Genomic DNA, 23097 nt, shown 5'->3' with positions numbered 1-23097 from the left:
TCTTCCGTGGTTATAATTATATCGTCGGCAAAGGCTTTGATCTTGTGTCTCTTCCTTCCTATCACCACTCCCCTTATACTCTCGTTCTCCCTTATGTTCCTTAATAGGACTTCTAGTACAATTATAAAGAGGAGTGGTGATAGGGGGCAGCCTTGCCGTGTCCCTCTTGTTATGTCAATATTTTCTGTCAACTTGTTGTTAATAATTAATTTCGCTTTCTGTTTTTCATAGATGATGTCAATTGCCCGTTCCATATTTTCTCCTAAATTTACTTCCTTTAATACTTTCTTCATAAATTTCCACGAGACTCTGTCAAAGGCTTTATCTGCATCCAGAGACAATAATGCAGCTTGTTTTCCTCTATTGTTCTCCAAGCATTCCATTATATTTACTATATTTCTAATATTTTCTTTTGTTTGTCTACCCTTGATAAAACCAGCTTGGTCTTTATGGATTAGGTCTTCCAAAATGTTGTTTAATCTATTGGCCAATATCTTGGCGAAGATTTTATAATCGCAATTCAGCAATGAAATTGGCCTGTAATTCTGTGGGGATTCTAGGTCTGCAGTCTGTTTGGGTATAAGCGTGATTAATGCCTCCTCCCAGGATGTGGGTATAACCCCTTTCCTAAAGGTGTCATTCATTATTTCTTTCATTGGTGTTATTAATATTTCTTCCAAATTCTTGTAATACTCAATTGGGAGCCCATCCGGCCCTGGTGACTTCCCTTTCTTCATACTTTTGATGGCTTCCTTTATTTCTATTAAGGTGATTTCTTTATTCAGCATATTGGTTTTTTCTTGTGGTATTTTCGGTAATTTGTGTTTATTCAGAAATTCTTTAATATCCTTATCCTGTATATTTTCTTTTCTATATAAAACCTTATAGAAATCTTCAAAAACTCTCATAATTTCCTCTGGCTTATTTATAACTTTCCCTTCTGATTTTATTTTATTTATAATCTTCTCATTTCTTCTCTTGTTCATTTGCCAGCTAAGTAATTTATTTGGCTTATTGGCCCATTCAAAGTTTCTATACTTCCAAGTCTGGATTTGGTGCTCTAATTCCTGGTCTATAATATTTTGATACTGAGTTCTTAAGATTTTGAGTTCCTTTTCTACTGCCTTCTTTCCAGTTTTATATAGTGTTTTTTCTTTAGATTTTATTTCTTCTAGTAGATCTTCCTTATTTTTTTCTCTTTTTCTTTTGCTTATAATATTTTGCTGAATAAAGTACCCCCTCGCCACAGCTTTACCCGCGTCCCACACTATTTTTCTCTCTACTTCTCCATTGTTATTTAATGCAAAAAATTCTCTCATGGTCTCCTGGGCTCCTTTTTTAATTTTGTCGTTATTTAGTAAGAACACATTTAAGCTCCATTTTTTGTTGTTCTCTTGTTTTCCTTTGTCAATTATCAATTTTATGGGGTTGTGGTCTGAGAATGTTTGGGGTCCGATTTCTATTTTTTGAGTGATTAATATCAGTTCTTTCGGCATCCAAATGGTATCTATTCTACTGGCGGTTTGATGTCTGTGCGAGAAGAAGGTGAAATCTTTTTTTATGGGGAATTTGTATCTCCATGCATCTATCAAATTAAAATTTCCCATCATTTCTGGGAATATTTTTGGTAGTTTATAATCCCTTTTTTTTCCTTTGTTGGTTTTTGTTTTATCTAGTTCGGGGTCGGTAACTCCATTCAGATCTCCCATTATTATAATCCTTTCTCCCAGGTAGTTTAATAGCTGTTTTTCCAGCTCTTTAAAGAAAGCAATCTTACTTCCATTGGGAGCATATATCCCAACCCAGAACCATCTTTCCCCTTCTACCACTGTTTTGATTATTATAATTCTTCCCTCTTTATCATTCCAGACTAGCTCTGGCTCCCATTTTTCTTTTACGTAGAACACTACCCCTCTTTTCTTACATTGGTGTGATGTAATAAATTCTAATCCTAATTTCCCATTTTTTAATACTCTTTCATGCTTCTTGTTTATGTGCGTTTCCTGGAGACAAACAATGTCCCAGTCCTGTTTTCTTAATGTGTGAGTTATCCTATTTCTTTTTTTTTTATTGTTCAATCCGTTCACGTTCCAGCTGATCGCTTTTAGTTTCATATTTATTCAATCAAGTAAATGTGATTTAAAAAAAAGGAGCCAAGGGTTCCCCTTTTTTTTCCCTCTGCCACTCAGCTAGAGATGTAAATTAGTGTCCTGGATATATTATGTGGGTCAGTCCTTTTGCTCTTCTTGTCCTAGCAGGTAAATTATTTTTTGAATCTGGCCTCTGTTTACAACATGTGGACCAACAGTTTTCTACTAGGATTTAAGTTCCCAACGTCTGTTTTAGGAGCTCAAAATAATTGCTGCAAGAAAAATGTCAACAGAAGGAAAACTAAAAGGAAGAGGAAGGGATGAGAGGAACATAAAAGTTAGCTATAATGTATCTGCATTTTTTTTATAAAAAAATCATATATATAAATGGAGACACACAGAGAGAAAGAGAGTTGATCTATATAAAGTATCATATATAACATTATGGTTTGGTCAAGAAGCATCATATAACCCTTAGTACATCAGTCTGTGTTAGAAGATTCAGGTGCCATAATCCTATGCATCTCAGAATTACAGTCCCTATTGAATTTCATTATAAGACAGAGCACTACAGAACCACCCACAACAAGAGACCTTAGTATTAGGTTGCAGGTTCAGTTTCACTGTAACATACATCCCCGGTGATTAGTCTGCACTTGGAGAGACAAAAGGGTCAAGTGCTAGGAAAGCCAGCATGGTTTCCCCTGCACAGTTCTGTTGAAATAATGAGAGGTTACAGATCTTTTGACATTTGCACCCCCCATATATACAGCTTTTCCCTTTCTTCTCAAAAGTCTCCTATATGCAGAACCTCCCCAAACAAAGCTGGTGCTCCTGGCATTCTGTATGTCTCCCCAAGAGTTGTACAAAGGCCATATTTAAAGGCTGCACCTGTTTCCCACCTCTAATAATGATCCCAGAAGATTCTTGGAGGTGCGGGGGGGAAACTCCATCCACACTGAGAGACCCATGTTTAACCAAACAGCTTGCATTTAAAACCTGGAGTCAGGGAGCATTTAGTTTTGTATGTGATTCACAATTGTGGCAGAAATAAGAAAAGCTTCCTATTGGTTACATACAATATGCAATTATTCCCACCCTTCCTACCATAAGCAATCAGCTTCATTCCAACAGCCCAGCAGGAGGTTCTTAAGGTGATCAAGTGCTTTTGAGATTATCAATTACCCTTTTGTAAATCATCTGCTCTTTTACCCTATTAGGACATGATTTGTTCCTAAATCCTTTTTACCATAATTTGACATTCACTTCCCTAAGAATGCTGAGTGCTGCAAGGGGCAAGTTACTTCCACTGTTCAGTACATGCCAGTCATGTTGTTAAACCTTCCAACAATAATCTGTGTCAAAAGTAATCATACAGTTTTAATAGTCCCTCTAAGGGTGACGGCAACAGTTTCTTAAAAGTCTTAAATTATACCCTCCAGCCACCCAAAAGCCAGGGGAGGGAGAAGCTAGCTACTTACAATTCCCATTAAATGCAATGTGATGCTACACACATACCAAGGAATAATTCATCAAGAACGCCAGTCCCCACAACACAAGAATTTGTACAAAAGTAAATTACATTTGAATCTACCCGCTTATGGTTCACTTGCAGCTGGGACACAGCCGGACACAGGAATTGCCCATGAGCACAGTGCTGCAACTCATGGCACTGCATTGCCACCAGGGTTGAAGCATAGATCAGGCACTGGTACAGCAACATGGAACACCTTCCACTTTACTTATCTATTCATACCAGCATAAGCTCAAACAACTTGTCTTGTTGCTTTCTGGAGATATTTCTCGTAGGTTGGCCATCAAAGAATAAACTATAGGTAAGCTTGTTGATACAACTGAATGTTCATAGAAGAAATGCCATGAAGCTCTGGCAAAGACAGTCACGGTCTAACTGACCTTGCCCCAAACTTGACTTTTCAGTTTTTCAGCAATTCTCACACAAAACAGAATGCAAATAGTTCGTGTTATCAGTGAAAGAGAGAAACCAACCCCCATGTTCCAGGCTTAAGTCCAAAGTCACTAATGATTTCAGAATTTCTTAAACGGAGGCAAATTATCCCACATAATGGAGTGTGAGTTATCTGTGTGCTCTTGCACCCTCCTCTGAAGCATCTGGTGCTAGCCATCATTTCAGAAAGAGGAAATTTTGGCTAGATAGGCCAACTCATTGATACTGTCTGGCTGTTTCTACATTTCTAGCCTCCACACAAAAAGAAAGGAACAACATGTGCACTGGAGTAGAAACATATAGAAGATTTTGATCTTTTAGATTGCCTACAGACATGACTCAGTCAAAGCCTTTTTTTAAAGGAAAAATGGCAGCAGATTAGGCAGGTTATTAAACTAACCTAAAGAAAAATCCCTTCTGGTTCACAGGAAATCCAAAGAGAATAGTTGGGTGGGGGGGGGGTATGAAAGAAGCAGGAAAAGAGGAGAGTGTGGCCTGCACTGTGGAACGGCACCAAACCACGTGGCAAGAATAGATCTGTAAAATATGCTTGCAACACTTTTTAGAAAGATGAGCCCCAAACAATGATTCTTTCTGGCACTGAAAGGGCACAAAAATCAATTGAAATACATTTCTCCACACACAGAAGCCGACGACCACTGAGGTATGACATCACTTCCTCCTCTAGAGCTAAAAGCAGCTTTAGGCTCAAACTTCTATGCAAGGGACTTCACCCGATGCTCGTTTTACACTGATCCACATCTTTCAATGCTTTAGGGTTCCTTTTCCGGTGCAAAACTAGACTCCTGTCTAAAATGTCTTTCCTTTCTCTTTAGACAAACCTAGCTGGTTGGGGAACCAACGTAGCATAGAAACAATCCTTTCTGTGCAAGTGACTTCCCCCTTACCGCTTCAGAGTTATCAACCCTGATCTTGCTTCAGTGCCTCAGTCAACGTGTAATGATAATGAAGGGGAAGGACTGGGTCACTGCCTGGAGAAGAACCCGTCTACTTCCTTTTTATAAAAGCAAAAAACTTGGAGAAGCTCACTCTGGTACTGGAGGGACAAGAGCCAACTGCCCAGGTTAAAATGGACTTGTAAAGATGTGAAAATATTCTTGAAGTCAGGGACATTGTTGTGCGCAAGAGTGTAGCCCTTAAAAAAAAATGACTACATGAGCACTCGTGTGGCTAAGCCAAGTTTCAAATCTGCACCAGGATACAAAAGTATCATGGACACTATCCAGCATATAGCTGGGAGTGTCACACTGATGTGGATGGTGTGCATGTATAATTTGTCATAGCAGCATGGATCTGAGCCTACATTTAGATTTTCCATGGTACAATTTATCATAATTTGCAAAATTAGTTTTAATCATGATGGGACACGAAAGGTAGGGGTGGAATATGCCAAGGCAAGGAAGCCTCTACTTTATTACCTCCAAGTCCTTGAAATCATATAAACACAAATATATTGATAGAACTGGAACAACTGCAAATATGTGCCTAATCTTCATACTGTTTCATAGCATTCTCTTTTGGAATAGATCTAGTCCTGAGAGTAACACAGGCGTCCCCTCACTTATGTGGAGGTTATGTTCTGGGCCATCACGCACCTACGGTAAGTAAAATTGCATAAAGTGGGGAACATCCTCTAAAACACCTCTAAATGCCTATTTCCCCCAGCTCTCCAGCTTTATCTCCTGCTCCCTCTCCAATTGGTAGCAAAATATCTAAAGTTGAAGCTCTGGGACCAAGTGGAGGAGGTGTGGGAAAGCGGTGGCAGCGGTGGCTGTGCTACTTTGCCCATCAGCTGTTAGGCAGGGAGGCTGAGCAGCTTAAAGAAAGCCCCACTGCACCTCAGGTGTCTTTGGGGTGTCATCTGCCCTCAGTGACATCCTCTTTGGGCTCCGGGGAGTCTCCTTTCAAGCTATAAGGACTCTTCAGCTCTCTCCCACCATTTCCTGGCATGATTCTATTTATTTATTTCCCAGCACCATGCGTATATGTGGTAGCATGCGAGTAGAACATGCCTAAGTGGGGAGGGGGTGCCTGTACAAGGCTGGACAGTATATGGTTGTTGACCTCTTGCTAAAAGCCTAAGCCTGAAAGTCTAAGCCTCAGGGTGAAAGTCCGGAGGGAGGCAACACGAGAACGGGCCTTCTCTGCAGTGGCTCCCCGTCTGTGGAATGCTCTCTCCAGGGAAGTTCGCCTGGCGCCTTCGCTATATACCTTTAGGCACCAGGCAAAAATGTTCCTTTTCAACCAGGCCTTTGGGTGATCTGATTTACATCCCATACCCTTTTAAAATGTGGCTCTTTGGAGGGGGGGTATTATTGGGTTATTGCTTTTATTTTAATTTTATATACTGTAATCTGTTTATGCGAACCGCCCTGAGACCTGCGGGCATAGGGTGGTATATACCCATAAATTCAGTAAAGAAGAAAAGGAGGAGGAGGAGGAGGAGGAGGAGGAGGAGAAGTGATACATAAAAGATAAAATGTTAAGTGTTTTTTAAAAAAAACAAAAAACAAAAACAGAACATTGTTTTGTTTCAGCTATGGTATTTTTTCTGTTCAAAAGTATCCAGCTCTAAAATGAAACCTAAATTTAATAGAAATATGCTGACATTTACCTGACTAGTCTGTTAAAGAGAAATGGGTGGTTCTCCATCAATCTGTTCATTAATATTTTATATAAAAGCATTAAGATTGGCAGGAAAAAAAGTTTTAACTTTTGAGATTGAACATTAGAGACACAACAACAGCTTATGTATTGCTCTTCTTGTCATCTTCCTACTGGGCCCAAGAACTGACACAGGTGCTAGGACCCAGGAGACACAATCCTGAATCATCCCAAAACCCACAAAAAAGAGCTTGAGTTCTGCAAAGTGTTCATTTCTCAAAATTATGAATATTTATGACACTACTGTACCAGCTAAACAGTTTCAGCATTTACTTTCACTGTTCTACCCAGTAACTATAAGCCATTACTTCTGGAAAGTTCTGAGCACTTAATCCTCAGAGTAAGTGATCTCACTCAATGCATGTGTGCAAAGAAACCCATTAATTTCACAACTGTCCCCTTTTCCTCATAAATGAGTAAAAACCACTGTGTTTTAACTGTCACACATACTAATTTGCTGCTGCATACGTTCAGGAAATATGCAGATTACAACACGGGAAGCTGGATTTATATTGCTCTTTTTGTGGCAATTTTAAATCTCCATGATTTTAACTGAATCCACCCTGCTAAGCCTTCATTTAGTCATTACAGTCACTGCAAATACATTGCATGGTAGAAGTAAAAAGGGCAAGATTAGCTTAATTCATTTTATTTTGTTGTAACCTTGTAGTTCTAAAACCCATGTAAAACCAGAGGAGCAGACAAATTTTTCCCTTTTAGGTTTATATGACTATATGGAGCAGTGGAATATGCCCATCAGCTCTGAGAATCATAATTACATGTATATGCAAGTTAGCCAACAGTCTCTGACTCATTATATCCACACCAGGATAAAAATCTTCCAAGCAACAATGCATTTTTTTAAATTAAACGAAACACTGGCACTGTCTCACTAGGCTTAATGTGCTGACGATACAGTTCAATGTCATTCATTCAGTTTAGCAACCGATCTCACACACCCTTTGAGAAGGTAGATGTTCAGAAATATTATATGTGAAGGACAACTACATGGTCTCGGTGAGACTGCTGTTCCTTGAATGTCAGAGTTAACAGGTGTCAAAGTCAAGCACTTTGACGACTATGAAGGGATCAGAGTTTGAAAGAGGGAAAAGACATTAAGATAGGCTGAGCTTTCAAGCCATTGCAACTGAGCAAGGCTACCCATGCACTGCAACGACGGTAAAATGAATGCATCTAGAATATCATTAAATGTTCACAGCCAGAAATAGATTTTGCATACTGATTCTGGGGGGGGGGGGGGTTTGCTACAGAATTCCCATACAGCTCGTTACCTGTGCGGCAAATTTGCTCTGAGCGCTCCTAAATAAGGTGGTCCTGGCTGTGAAAAAACAGTCCTCCAAGTCTTCATCCAAACTACAGTAGCCACTGCTCATGCTGTTGTCGACCGTCATCCAAGAGGGGATCCCGGGTCCTGGGCGCACGTGAAGCCCTCCAATGAGCCAGAGAGCCAGGTAACCATCGGATTCTCCGCTCACTGCGGCAGCAGCGCTGTTTCCCAATCCAGTTCCAGGCAATCACAACAGCAGCAGCAGCAAGCAAGCAAGCACGGCTTCAGCCTCTCCAGCTCCCTCTTGCCATGCTTTGCAACAGTTTTCTCTGCTCAGCAAACCCGGTGACGTCTCCTTTAAGGGAGAAACGAGCCTTGCTGGGGATCACCTCTCCTCTCTTCAGCCACCAACCTCCCTTCTCGGACTAAGCATTGGAGAGGGTGGTGCCAGACCCGAAGGGGCTTCGCTGCTGCTGCTGGTGCTGGTGCTGCTGCTGCTGCTGGTGGTTGTGGCGGCGGCTGCTCACAAACTCATTCCCCATCTGTGGCTTGATTCTCCTGCCTGCAGCCCACGGAGGCTGGTTGCGAGAACGGCATCACCTCCCTCCTTCTCCCCCACCCCCTTCCTGCTTGCTTTCTGTCGAGCAGAGTTGAGCCACTTCCTCTTGCAAGATTTCTCACACAGTTTCTGCAGCGGGTTCTTAACGGGGAGGCTGTCAGCATCTCAGCTGATTTTGATTGGCACCGTTTGAGACACACACAGAGACAAGTCGAGTTACACCATCAGGGGTGGAGACAGCCTCTCTTAGCTCCTCAGTGTCCATAACAACATTCACAAAAGGTAGGGACACAGAGATGAGAGCGGCTGATTAAAAATATATCACTTAACAAACCTCCAATACACTGCTCTCCAGGTGCATATCGTTTGGTAATTTAATGCATTCCTTATCTTGCACAAAAGCTGTCCAAAACCAACCTCATCCATTTCATCTTTGCCCAGAAACTGTTTTAACTAGTTGTTGTTGTTGTTGTTGTTTTGTAAAAACAAACAAACCCTACAGTGGTAAAAGCTAGGAATGGTCATGGGGTGTGGTGATGTAGAGCAAGGCTACTTAGAAGTCTACAAACAGCACCTCCCATTCACCTTTAAAAGTAGAAGTTAGACATCTATTGGAGATTTAAAAACAAAAAAAAACCTAATCTCTAGAGACGCAATATGCCACCTGTCACGATGGTGCTTCTACACTCAGTCCCAGCCCTAAAAACTAACCAGTTGGATTGGTGCAAAATGAGAGAGAGAGAGATGGATAGATTCCCCTAGCAACACACCAGTGAAGGAACCAGCCAGTGCCTCTTGTGTTCTGCAGCTAATTTTAGAACAGTCAGGATGATTTTTCAGCATAGCTGGCACAAAAAGAAATGGCAGTTTTGATCATAACCTTAGCAATCGCCATTCATCAGGTTAGACTTTTCCATTTGTCACCTATTGCTCTGTTAGAGGCACTTGAAGCACAGTTCTTTTGAGCCTAAGTCGAAAAGCCCAGAATATTTTACTGCCTTTGATTTCTCAAAGGTTAGGCTGAAGTCCTGCTCAGTTGAACTAACCACCTTCCTTCCTTCAGCATCTGAGCCGCCAGGTTAACTGTCTCCAAGAATACTGGCATGTGCTTTGAAGCAAAAGCCTACCCCCCCCCTGCCCACCCCACCCCCCAAGTTCTCCACAGGCCACCTGTCCAGTTACATAAAGTTCAGCATGCACATTCCTTTGCAAAAACAGCATTTTAAAACAAAATAAAAAAATTCTTTCCAGTAGCACCTTAGAGACCAACTAAGTTTGTTCTTGGTATGAGCTTTCGTGTGCATGCACACTTGAAGTGGAAAGAATTTTTTATTTTGTTTTGACTATGGCAGACCAACATGGCTACCCACCTGTAACTGGAACATTTAAAAATGCATCTGTGGTCATTCTCCACATATAAGTACACTCCCTCCGCATGTGTCATGCTCCTCCTTTCCCACTTGTTTGCTTCCACACCTGACACCTAATAATGCTGTTGAAGGGAAAGATAAGTCTCCCAGTGCAGCAGGGTTAGCTGCCACTTCTCACTCCTGTTTAAGGAGAACCAAATGCAGCTCCCAGATTTGCTGCCATGGAGCTACCCACGCCTAACCCCTCCACCTTCATGCCAGGCGGGTCACAGTATCCTGAACTTAGTGCTTGGATGCATTCTAAAGCAGAAACTAAAAGCACTCTCTCCCATTCTTTGACTTCCCTAAGAAATTGTGCTTACAATATTTATGAAATATAATCTCATTTTCAAAAGCTGTTTTGAAAATCTAAGGAGTCTTAACACAAAGCCTTCTATAGGATCTACACAGTTACGACCAGTGGAGGCTGGTGCAATAAGGGAAATGGAGCACTGTCCCGCCAAACTCAGCCTGCCCCCAACCAGCCCCCTTCTGCCTGCCTCCTTACTTGCAACCAGCCCAGTGGGTGACACTGGATGCCAGTCTCTTCCTCCTCCTCAAGCTCAGTGTTGCCCATGTAGATAGAACTCAGCAGGGAGGAGGATGGGGACAAAACCAGAATGAGTTAGCTCCATCTATCATTGACTCCAGCTTCACTTGCTATTGCCTCTGGCACCACCTGCTGTTGGTTTCCCTGCCTTCCACCCTATTAGTCCTAATGGGCACCAGCCTCTACTGGCCACCACTTCACAGCTAATCCTTCTTGCAAGGTATTGCAAGGTTCTTCAGCATCTTGCAATATTCTGGTTATACTTTGACAACCAACAAGAACCTACGTACTAAAGCAAGACACACCAGGGCAAAAAAAAAAAAATGAGTAAGTCTTGTACACATTGATGGGATAGCAGTGACTATACAGGAAAGAAATATTGAAATGATGGTTGACAGCTCAATTAAAAAGCCTTAGTTTATACTGTGCGGCTTCTTTAAAAAAGGCATTTGGAATAGGGTAAAAAAATGCAATGACTAGTATCATGACACTGTTAAACTAAATCTATGGTATTGATATATTTGGACTGCTGCATTAAGTAGTGAAGTTTAAATGCCTTGGGGCCCAGGAATCTACAAACAGCCATATTTTCCCAAATAAACCTGCATACGAGTTTGAGTTGAGGCCTTTCTTTGAGCGGTGCCACCTTCAGAAGTTAGACTTCAGTCCTTTTCAATAGTAGTGCCCAAGCCATGGAACACCCCCCCCCAAAAAAAGATGTATGTGCTGGGTTGCCTTCCCTGCAAGCTCTAGGTGCCAGGCAAAACCCGTCATGTCCTCCCATATCGTTAACTGTTAGTAATGTTTGCGACTCTTGTTGCCTTTGCTGTTTTCAGATTTTGCTTGGCTTTACAAGTTGATCTTCCCTGCCTCAGATTGTATAATTAGTTTATCTTTCAAATTTCTATCTTTCAGTGTTTCCATTTGGTATTGTAAGCTGAACTGAAGCTACATGTAAGAACATAAGGAGAGCCCTGCTGGGTCAGAGCCAAAGCCTATCTAGTTCAGCATCCCATTTCTGACAGTGGCCAAATATGGGAAGCCTTCAAGCAGGGCATAATGTTTGTTCCCCAGAGCCATGCTGCCACTGATTCTGGAGGTAGAATACTTCCTGTTTTCAATATTTTAAGCTGTCCTGGTGTTTGTTAACTGAATAGCAGTAGATTTGGGATAGACAGAATACAGTTATTTTCCATATATAATGAGAGCCAGTGTGGTGTAATGGTTAGAGTGCTGGACTTTGACTTGGGAGGCCAGGGTTTGAATCAGCCTCATGAAGCTCATTGTGTGACCTTGGGTCAGTCACTATTTCTCAGCCTAACCTAACTCAAAGGGTTTCTGTGAAGATAAAATAGAGGGGAGGAACCATGTACATCGCCTTGAACTCCTTGGGAGAAAATGTGGCATATAAAATTTAATAAACAGGCAAATACAATGCATAACTAATACATGTAAATCACTGCCACAAGATGCGGAGAGGACTATGGAATCAACCCCTATTTGGGCATTCAACTCCTCACCTGACTGCAATCCCACATTGGCAGGCAGGGGTGCCGACTTGAATAAAATATTGTGGGGGCCCAGGTTAGCCCTGCCCCGCATAACTGATCACATGATGCAGTGCACACACACCATTTGAATGGGAATGCCCATCAACTTTGTGGGGGCCCAACCCCCTCAAATATTTTACTATGGGGGCCGAAGACCCTACGACCCCTAGGAGTTGGCTCCTATGTTGGCAGGGTTCTCAAATGCGTGGGGAGTCTCTGCACACAGAACAGATTCCTTGCTTCAGACTTTCAAAACAAGGATGGCAGCAGAGCTAGGTCACTGGAGATGCAATGGCAGGAGCAGGGCCAGCTGCTCTCATGGTCTATATGATTGTAATCATAAGGAACATAATGCCTGAAAAGTGTGTCATATAGTTTTTTATGGGGATTAAACATAATTGACTGAGGTGAGGTATATCAAAGGCTATGATAGCTAAAGGAACTGTCCTTGCTCTGGGTCAGTGTACCTCTGAATACCTGGGGACAGTGGAAGAAGGCTGCTGACTTTATTCCCCCTGCTTGTGGGCTTTCTGGAAGCATTTAGCAGAGCACTGTAGGAAGGATACTTGAGTAAATAGATAAGCCATGACCTGGTCCACTTCTTACATTATTAACTGCAGACTTTTATCTACAAAACTGGGCTAGGTGTGAAGCTGGAATGTGCTATGTCAGTAAAATATCACTGGTGCAAATGCAAGGAACTTCTATAGGGTTTGTTTTGCATTGTTGTTTTTTTAAAAAAAACTTCTAAGAAGTTAAATAAGTTATTAATGACCAGATAAGGACATACACAGTATTTAAGCAAAACTTTTTGTAGACATTTCTAGAATGTTCAAGTTGACAAGAATGGCACAGCTTGCAAACTTGCACAAGCTTGTCATCATCCTTGGAGCAGCCTCGTTTCTCATGTTCTCAGCCTTGCATCAACAGAAACTCATCAGCTGCAAAGCATCCACTTCTCCTCTCATACACAATTTGCATAGTTGTTATTATTTCTAGCTTGCAATCCCAACCTGCCGCTCCTGCATTTCAAAGTGCTTTGGATGGGATGTGAGCTCAGCAACACTAAAACAATGACATTACTCCGGCGCTGCACCTTATTTCTTCAAAACAAGTTTTATATCTTTAACTTGCTCTTCAGCAAACAGCTCCCAGAGTGGCTTAGTATCATTAACAAAAACAAGACGGTCCCTGTTTGCTGACTCACAATCTGAAAGACTGTGTTGTTGTTACTGACAGAGGCCCCACCTGTCCAAGCAAGGTTTCCACTTTCCCCCATTCAACTGCAGCCTTGGAGTGACTTTCTACAGATCAAAATCAGATTAGGGTCATCAGTTTTAATGCTGGCACTTCAATCACTGCCACCTTCTATTAGTTTGCTACATCCAGGAGAAAACCGAAGATGCTGATCAGGTGTATGTGGCACATTAACTGAAGTTTGACAGCCCACGTTCTTCCCAAATTAGTCAGTGTTGGTCACCTTTCCAAGCCTCCTGAGAAATCGCTTTATAACTCCACATCTTAAGACCAGAACAGCAAGCAGGCGAGTGTAGGTGTTTCAAAATGACCCAAGCTAGAAGTTAAATATATCTAAAGGAAAAGACATTTATTCAAGCCAGAAGATGAAAGCATGGGCATTTAGCAATTAAATAAAACATACTTCTAGCTAAATGCAAATGTCAATGTAGGAGAATGGTATGAGTCATAGCTACTGAAGTAGAGGATGAAGGTCCATGATCCAAATTAAGCTTCTCACTTTGGCAAAGTCAAGATGCAATATGAGCAATATTCAGATGTGACTAACTGTGTGGATCAGACCTAGCTGCATGGACTGTACAAATGTAGGCCTCTGATCTATACATACAGCCATCAGCGGAGCCATCAAGGGGTCACTGCTCCCCACCACATGTAGCCAGAACACAGAGTGATGTGTGAGTAAGGCTAGGAAAGTCACAGATCAAGGTAAAGATGCCCTGGTAGCTTTAAAATCTGCTGTGTGCATATAAAGCTAAATAAAGACCTGCCAAGTTTGACAGGAAGGAGAGGGAAGGCGATACCCAACTCCCCCCCCCCTATTCCTCCCTCCACCCCACATACATTTGCCTTAGGACAGTGGAGGAAGTGGGGCTAGACTGGATTTTTTTCAGACCTGTCCCCCATTCAATGACCTCTACAACTTGCAAAAGGCTACACAATTTATGTCATGGTGGGATATTAGAAAGAGCATGTTAGCCCAATTGCTGTGCTTCACAAAGACAGTATGGTTAGTGCACTAGAGCCACATGTACACCAACCATCTTATGGGATAGTGTATCCCAACTACAAGCCATATTAAGATATGAGGATAAAGCAACAACTATAGCAGGGGTGGGGAACCTGGGGCCCACCAGACTTTGCTGGTCCATATCTTCCACCATCCCTGTTCATTGCCCAAGCTGGCCAAGGGTCATGGGAGCTGCCATCCAAAAGCATCCGAAGGGCCACAGGTTCAGCACTCCTGAGCAATATGAAATATCCAAACACTCACAGCATGAGAGCCAAGCTGTTAAGAGCCACATAATACTGCAGAAGGCAAAACAACCCTTCCCAATTCCAGCTATGATTATCACTCCATACAGCAAGTAAACCAGGGGGGGGCACATTTCCCAAATTTTGAGAGTACAGAGGGTGCAAGTCACAAAATAGTTGTAGAGCAGCAGGGGAATGGCATAACGTCAAATGGTTGCCATGGGGAATGTAGCACAACAAAATTAGAGAGACATCCACCAGCAACAACCTTGCGTTTTCCACAGGAAGTCAGCGATGTCCTGCTGGTCCCGTTTGTGAAGATTGCACAATCCTGATTTTACGCACACTGATGCTGTCGCCGTCTAGCAGCAATAGGGAGCATTCCTCAGTACCAGAAAATATATATAGAAAATATATACTGTAGAAGGTAGCCCACACCACACTCTCATTTCACACAAATCACTTAGAAGGTACACACACATTTTTGCCCCCTAAACTTTCTTTCTAGGAGGGCTAGAGAATTAGGGTTTGCTTGTTTGTTTTAATGAAAGCTCAGAGTCTGAGGCGCCTGCCTAGGGGCACCAGTAAAAGCCTTTGTTTCTGAAGGATGGATTACGGTTACCATCTTTAGATGGCAAATTTTAAGTAGCACATGCATGCCATCCATGAGATCAAATAGCTACATAAAAGGAAGTCCCAGGCACCAATAAGCATTAAAGCTGCAAACAACAGTTCAAAAGCAGGGTTCAAGTTTCAGAGCTGCTAAAATGAATCAACTTTTCAGTTTGAGAGATGAGTAGACATAGCTCAGAATATGTTCGTAGGCCTGGGCCACAATCCAACAGTGGGTTAAATATGCTTAAGCCCTCTGAAATCAATATGGTTCACAGCAGCTGAATGATCAAGGAATTTTCTTTTTTTGGCATTCGGCTTCCTCTGTATGACCATGTCCTCCAAGTTATTTACATTACCAACCATCACTTCTACTGTTCTACTACCTTGGGACAACTGCAAAAACACCTCTGCAAAAAAACCTTTTTCATATTTCAGCTGGTAGGCAGAACACACCACTATCCAGCAATACAGATTAAAGAGAGTCCTAAATCAGACAATTACAACTGTGTAAAAATCTATATCACCCTCATAAAATGCTGGAAGATTCAGGACATATTAAAAAAAAGTACAAGGCAGTGATGGCCACCAACTTAGAGATGATATTTTTAAAAGGACTGGACAAATTCATGAAGGAAAGAGCTATTGATGGCGAGTAGCTTCAATGGCTATACTCTGCTTCCACAGTCAGAGTAATGTTTCTGAATACCAATTGCTGGAAACCACAGGAAGGGAGAGGGCTCCTGGGTTATGGGCTTGTTTGCAGATTTCCCAACGACATCTGGGTGGCCACTGTAAGAATAGGATGTTGGTTTAGAAGGACCATTGGCCTGATCCAGCACTCTCTTCTTATGTTCTTATGAACGTGTGAAACCAGGCTCAAAAGAAGCTTTGAAACTTTGGGTGAAGAGAGCCATATTATCTCAAGTGGAAGTGGTTTGAACACATCCTCTACCCTCAAAACAAATGCCTCAGAATGCTGCATACGGGCGTTCAAAATCCATTCCAACAAACTTTAACATGCCTGCAGCTTTGTTGAAGTGTTTGTCAGAAAATGTGGAAGCTTCATATGTAGATGGAGACAAGAGGCCTGCACACAAGGCCTGCCTCCAACATTCCCAGATGGAGCTCCTCTTCAGACCTGCGCAAGCTTAGTGCAAATGTCTGAAGAGGGTTTCCAAGTGTATTCTGCTGATCTCCACATTTGGGAACTGCCTCTGAAGCCTACACACCAAGGAACGCTGGAGGGTGGGGCTTGCATGCATGAAGTCTTTGTGTGTTGAGGGGAACACCCAAGAAAGGCCTGTCGGTTAGCCCTTAGGACAGATACTTTTGCTCATATTTCAAGTACAAGTTTTCCAACAGCTCTTCGGCATCAGATCCTCTTGCGCTGGCAAATCCAACAGTGTGGCACAATCTCTCACTGATTTACTCCAGTTGGCATCAGTGGGACTAAATCTGTTTTCAGTTGAAATGATTAGACTGAGTTGGGACCACAAGGGCCTTTCCATGCAATCAATCAGTTATAGAAGTGCAGTAAACGCACAGCTGTTACTCATTTGCTGTGGAAACTCCAGCTGACTTTCCTGACAGCACTTACAATTACCATGCTATTACACACCGGAGCACCCAAACTACAATATGGGGAAACCCAGCAGTCCTACCCCAGACGAGATGATTGCTCCCAGTAGCTTAATTCTTCTAAATGGCTAGGAAATACCCGAAAGTGGGCATGCCTTCTACCACACCCAGTTAAAGACCAAGGAATTTAAGTCTACAGAAGAGAATAAAAAGGACAGACTATAGTTCAGGTAGGAGTAAGACGTAGAAAAACTAAAAGGAAGCACAGGAAGGAAGATCCAGCTGTCTGTCATGGACTGGCTGGGTGCAGAGGAGTGGTGGGAGGCACCAGCTGGGGAATCCCCAAGGGAACTCCCAAGGGAAAATGGCTCAGAGTCAGGGGATTGATGGTGGGACGACAGTGAGTGGTCAGGGGGAGAAAAGGGAACAGACTGGGAGGAGGTGGTGCTCGGAAGCTGAAAAGGTAACAGGGTTTAGTGAGCAGGAAGAGGTTGTGACAGTCCAAAATCAGAGGCAGAAGCGGGGGCTGAGGAGGAGGAGAGGGCAAGAGGCAGCTATGAGTCAGGTTGGTGAAGAAGCCAAGATGCCTTCTCCCCCCCCCTTGTGGTGACTAGCTCCCCTCCCTCCTGGTCTCCCAGAATCTGGAGAGGTATGAAAAGGGTGGAGCAAAGACAGACAAGACAAAAAGGCCTCAGATTGCTTGGGAATGAACTGGGGTAGGAAGAGACTTAGGGAGCTGTGGGAAGGCGGGAACCTTCAGTCCTCTTAACTGCCTTGTTGGGGCAAGAGCTACCAGGAAGAGTTCCTGTGCTCTCTGAGCTTGGCCTTCTGAGCTGTTTGTTTCTTTGAATTAAGAGTTAACTTGACCAACACCGTGTGAGTTATTACTGACCTGCTCCTGGCTCCTGCCCCTGACACTGCCTCTCTCCTAGACAACTTTTTTTTTGGGGGGGGGGTGAGTTTGGCTGTCTGCACCCTGTTGGTGGACTCTGGTTTAGGGTATGCCTCCTTAAACCAGACCTGTGCTCAAACTGTACATTTGTGAACAAATTCTAATACTACAGAATTCTGTACGCCTCCAGTAACCTCATTCCAAAGGAATCAAATCAAATCCAGACAAGCGTTGTGCCCCCAAACTTCTCATATCTCTTGGAAACATGGGGTGAACATAAGACTATTCTATAAAAACAGAGTTGCCTAACATACTTTCTTTTATAGGAAGGCAATTAAATTAATGCACTGTAATCATCAGTTGCAAACAAGTTCCTATGTTATATCACTGGACAGCTGTACAAAATTGGGAAGCAAGGCATAAGTTTATAAGAGGACAGTGTTAATCCGTAAAAGTCTTCTCCCTGGGAGTTTGAATGAAAATGAATCTTGATTTATTCAGGTCTTTGATCAAGGACAGAACACCGGCTAATATTAGGCTGTACATCAGAACAATAAGTAGATATAAGAGAGCAAGTTTCATCTCTTCTGACAAGGATGAGTTGTTCACTGCTTCAGGTGCAAAATGGACGACAGAAAACAAGGCACAGTCTTGCTGCTCAAGAGCTCTTAAACTAGCCATCATTGGAGATAAAGCCTGGTTTGCACCATTCACCCCCTAAAATGGACTCTCTGCATTTGTTGAAGCTTCTGGCATTTCCTCCTTCCTAGAGTACATTTGGCAAAGAAGGCTCCTCCCCCATGGGCTGGACCAGGCAGCACTCCAAGGAAGTGTCCAAATGATGAATGTGAATGCCTCACTGCCTGTGTTTTTATTATTGGGACCATCAATAATGTATTGACTGTTTTGTCACCCTGAAGATGAAACAGGAGGTTTTAATACACATTCTGCTTGGGAAGAATCTCTGATATGCTAGGAACACACACCAGAATCTCTGCATATGTATATAGCTCCCCTGTGCTGTCAAAACAATTCAAGTCTCAATGGTAGTTCTATTTAAAATTTTATTTTAACGCATAGCTTTGGGGAGGGAAGAAAGGAATAGGAAGCAAAAAACAAAACAAAAAACCCCATTGCTTGCAGTTGGTTATGTCTAAATTTAGGTTCTCGCACAGTCTCTCTTTTGCTTTTCAGAATGATTGCCAGGTCTGAACTTTCGAACTGAACAAAAATGCAGAATACAGTGCGAGCTCAAAATATATGAGAAGCTTTACTTAGCCTCATTTGAGATGGAATTAGAATTTACAAATCCACAAAGCACCTGAAGTATCAGACTCCATCAGGGTGTATACTCTCTGCTGAGACCCTGTGGCAGGCATTGCTAGCTTTTTGGAACCCATGGGCACATTAGAAGACTAGAGAAACTGTGCAGAAACACATGAATTGCAACCAAGCACAAACCACAACCTATTCTATCAGGTACAACATAATGTTTATTTTGAGCCTAATTTAAGCAGAGGGGAGCGGCATGGGAGAGGACCTCATAGACACCTGGACATCTGAGGGTGCCAGGTTGACAACCTCCGCACTATGGGTAAAAGAAGGTAGTGTTGAAAAATCAGTAGATCTGTGACACTCCAGTAATTAAACAAAAAAAAAAATTAAACCCTTTGGAAAGATCCAGGGCAAAAACATATATTGGGGTAACATAAATGCATGCATAAGTGTGTGTGTGTGCGCGCGTGCGCGCATGTGCAAGTCCACACACACACAAAAGCTGCAAAAAAGGGCTAATGTAATTCTAGCTTGCATCAACAGAAGTAGAGTGTCCACATCAAGGAAAGTCACACTACTGCTATTCAATTATGGGCACCGCAGTTTACGAAAGATATTAACAAGCTGGAACATGTGCAGAAGAAGGTGACCAAAAGGATCAAGGGTCTGGAAACCAAACCTTAAGAGGAATGGTTGAGCAAGTTGGTTATGTTTAGCCTGGAGAATAGAAGACAGAGATGACATGGGAACCCATCTTCATTAGGGCTGTCACAGGGAAGATGAACCAAGCTTCTTTTCAGCTGCTCAGGAAGGTAGGACCTAAACCAATGGGTTCAAATTACAAGAAATGAGATTTTGACTAATAGGAATAGTTTTCTGGTGGTAAGGGTTGTTTGACAGTGGAATGGACTTCCTTAGAAAGTGGTGGACTCTCCTTCATTGGAGGTTCTTTAAACAAAGGTTGGATGGTCATCTGTCAGGTGTCTTTAGCTATGATCCCCTCTCTCTCTCTCCTTCCTTCCTTCCTTCCTTCCTTCCTTCCTTCCTTCCTTCCTTCCTTCCTTCCTTCCTCATTCCCATCCACACACACACACACACACACACACATACCAATTCACAACTACTGTGTCCCTGAGCTGCTGCTGCACCAGCTATATACATAAAATGAGTCCAAGGTGGGGGGAAACTGTAGAAAACCATGAATTTAATAGTGCTGGTATAATGGATTTTGACATAAACCATTACTGTTGAAAAATTAAGGCAAAATTACAGGAGATAAATAACCTGCAAGAAATGTCATGTTGGGGCTGGAAAACTGTCAGTACATATATATTTTTCCAGCCTGCTGTTAATGATGAACTGTAGACAGCTAGGAATTTCACATCAGTGATTCTAGCAGCCAGATTTAGTGCCCAGCACTGAGCCACCATCTTCCTCGGTCTTGCTAAACAGAAGAGCGTGCACACAACCTACTGTCAACTTACACGTCTTTGCTTGCCTTCTGGCAATGACAGACCTTACATACAGGGGTCCTTTCCCATTTTGCCTTCCCGATTGTGGCAAATGCACCCCATTACATAGGCCAGGGATGAAGGACCGATGGTTCTCCCGATGTTGATGGGACAACAATTCCCATAATCCCCCACCAATGGGTATTGCTGGCTGGGAGTGATAGGACTCCAACAACATCTAGAGAGGCATAAGCTTACAAGCCCTGACTTTGACCACTTTTATCAGAGAGAAAGCTTACAAGCCCTGACTTTGACCACTTTTATCAGAGAGAAACTGCTTCATGGAGGTGCTGAGTAGTGAGCTTGAATGATGTGCATTCTTGGTGACTCTTCTCTAAGCTAATACTACTCTGGAAAGTCTGGCATTATTACAGCATCTTCCAGAAGTGATGTAGCACCACTTGACTCAGACTGATGTATAATGGCTGGGTAGTTGAGCCATTTAAACTTTTTTTTATAAAAAAAACAACAACTTCATTTTATAGTTTTCATACATTACTTGCCCCAGTCTTCAAAAGAAGGCAAGGTAAACATGTACGATTAATAAATAGTAATAAATAATAATAATAATAATAATAATAATAATAATAATAATAATAACTTTTATTTGTACCTCGCCCTCCCTGGCTGGAGCCAGGCTCAGAGTGGCTAACATCATATAAATAACACAGTATACATAAAAACAGGAATCAATTAATTAAAATACATCTTAAAATAAATTCAGACAAATTAAAATCTGGACAAACGGCAGTTATCAGGTTAAGATTGAGAGCAGTTAATACTTGCCAGGACCAACTGTTTTCACTGATCATATAAGGACCTGTGAACAGGCTGTAAATAGATTAGTTGACTGAAGTGTCTTAATAGAAATTACTGGTGTAATTCTTACTGACAGCAAAAGCCATGACAGAAAGTGACACTCATTACCTTGGCCAGTGAGTCAGTTAAAATCACCAAAACAATAAAAAAAAAAAACCTATCAGCAGTTGACGCTCAAATAGCATTCAGTTGAAAGGGACCACAAATTTAGCCTTCTGCTATCAGCTTATTATTGTTGAAGAGAATTTTTCTTAGTAGTAGCAAATATTATAATACACTTAAGTCAATTTTTTAAATAGCTGCAACCAATGTTCTGAAGTGACAACATACCGGTAGTTCATTATATTGCTTTAGGTACAGTCAATAATACAGATGTTCTGAAATCTCTATTGTGATCTCAGGCACAACAACTCAGTGCTTAATATTTGATCTTGCTGTGTCAGTAGAATGATAATGTACTTTTAATGGATATTCTCGTCATCCTGAGGAGAACTGACTGTCTGAGGAGAATCATAAATCATTTTGCAGCCATATTTGATGACTTAGAAATAGAGGTGGAGTCATCAAGCCGCCCATTCAGGAGCTTCACTGCAATCCTATATGTGTCTACTCAGAAGTAAGCCCCACATAATTCAATGGGACTTACTGCAAGGTATGCACTTTACTGTGGCCTAAATCTCTTGGCCATACTTGTAGAATAAATCTGATACCATATTAATGAACTTTTGATTATTGGAGATAATTGTCATTAGCTGTTCTGACAACTATCAAATAAACTTGACATCCACTCTGCTGGATGGACGCTACACCGAGAAACTCAACAACAACAAAATCTATTGCCACTTTTACCTTTGTCTGTCTCTCTCACAGTCAAATATAAATACCTAAAGGGGATGTTAAACTTCAAAAAGTCAAGTCTGACCACCTTGATCGATGTGAATCACATTGAGACAAGCATAGAAGTATATGAGGTGAACGTTTGTAATTTAAATTAGATATGCCCAAGGAAGAGTGGTAGTGAAGGAAAACAGATTTTTGATCTATCCTGAAAATCTTAGTATCTCAAATAGATATACTAGGTGAAATATGAGACTCACACTGGTTAAAAATCCCAAGCGGGTCATAGGTAAAAAATTGTACAGGTCTGATCTTCTGTTTCTGCTTCCAAACACTGACAGCTTCAGAGTCAACTCTCTTCAAACCCTCTGCTTTCCACAAATTGTTGCGTGCTTGATCAGATAAAAAGATCCCTAACTGCCACAGCAGTAATAAAATATCATGAGATGCACATAGCTGAAAGGCATTGCCTGTCTATAAAAGGCATCTACCGGTACATGTCCTGGAAGCTCCTTCCCAAACCACAACTGCACCTGGATTTTCAATCCCGCTCCTACCTGTGATCTTTAAGGCAGTCAGGTGTTGCTACAATAAGCACCAGCCTAACACACAAGATGGTTCTTGTTGTCCCAGGCAAGTCTTACAGTATATATAGTATAAAATAAAGCAGATGGATACAGACTGGAAAACAGACATGGGGAAGCACAGCAGGCATTGAGGCGGGACATGTCAATATGATTGACACATGGGAAGCTGACTCTGCTGCCTGATCTATTAGTAAAAGGTGGGGAGGAGCAGGGGAACCAAAAATAATTATTTCATTTTTTTCAGTTGTATATTTAGCAACATTCAGGCAAGAAAATGGCACACGAGATACTAATGTTTGATGGACTACTGTATTTTAATATTTTGTTGGAAGCTGCCCAGAGTGGCTGGGGAAACCCAGCCAGATGGGTGCGGTATAA

General features: G+C 42.0%; 1 protein-coding gene across 3 annotated transcripts in view; it reads right to left on the bottom strand.

Annotated features, from left to right (window-relative positions):
- Positions 1 to 23097, bottom strand: part of RASSF5 (Ras association domain family member 5) — a 108790-nt gene that overhangs the window by 37796 nt on the left and 47897 nt on the right. Inside the window, exon 1 of one of the 3 annotated variants that reach the window (XM_033152874.1) lies at positions 8034 to 8480. The exons of the other annotated variants lie outside the window; for them this stretch is intronic. Coding sequence (XP_033008765.1) covers positions 8034 to 8153 — 120 coding nt within the window. The 5' untranslated portion in view covers positions 8154 to 8480. Of the gene's footprint in view, positions 1 to 8033; positions 8481 to 23097 lie in introns of those variants that run through there. 3 annotated transcript variants of the gene reach the window in all.

The sequence above is a fragment of the Lacerta agilis genome, chromosome 6 (genome assembly GCF_009819535.1).
Source record: "Lacerta agilis isolate rLacAgi1 chromosome 6, rLacAgi1.pri, whole genome shotgun sequence".
Taxonomy (NCBI): Eukaryota; Metazoa; Chordata; class Lepidosauria; order Squamata; family Lacertidae; genus Lacerta; species Lacerta agilis.
This window is presented reverse-complemented; position numbering and strand designations above follow the sequence as displayed.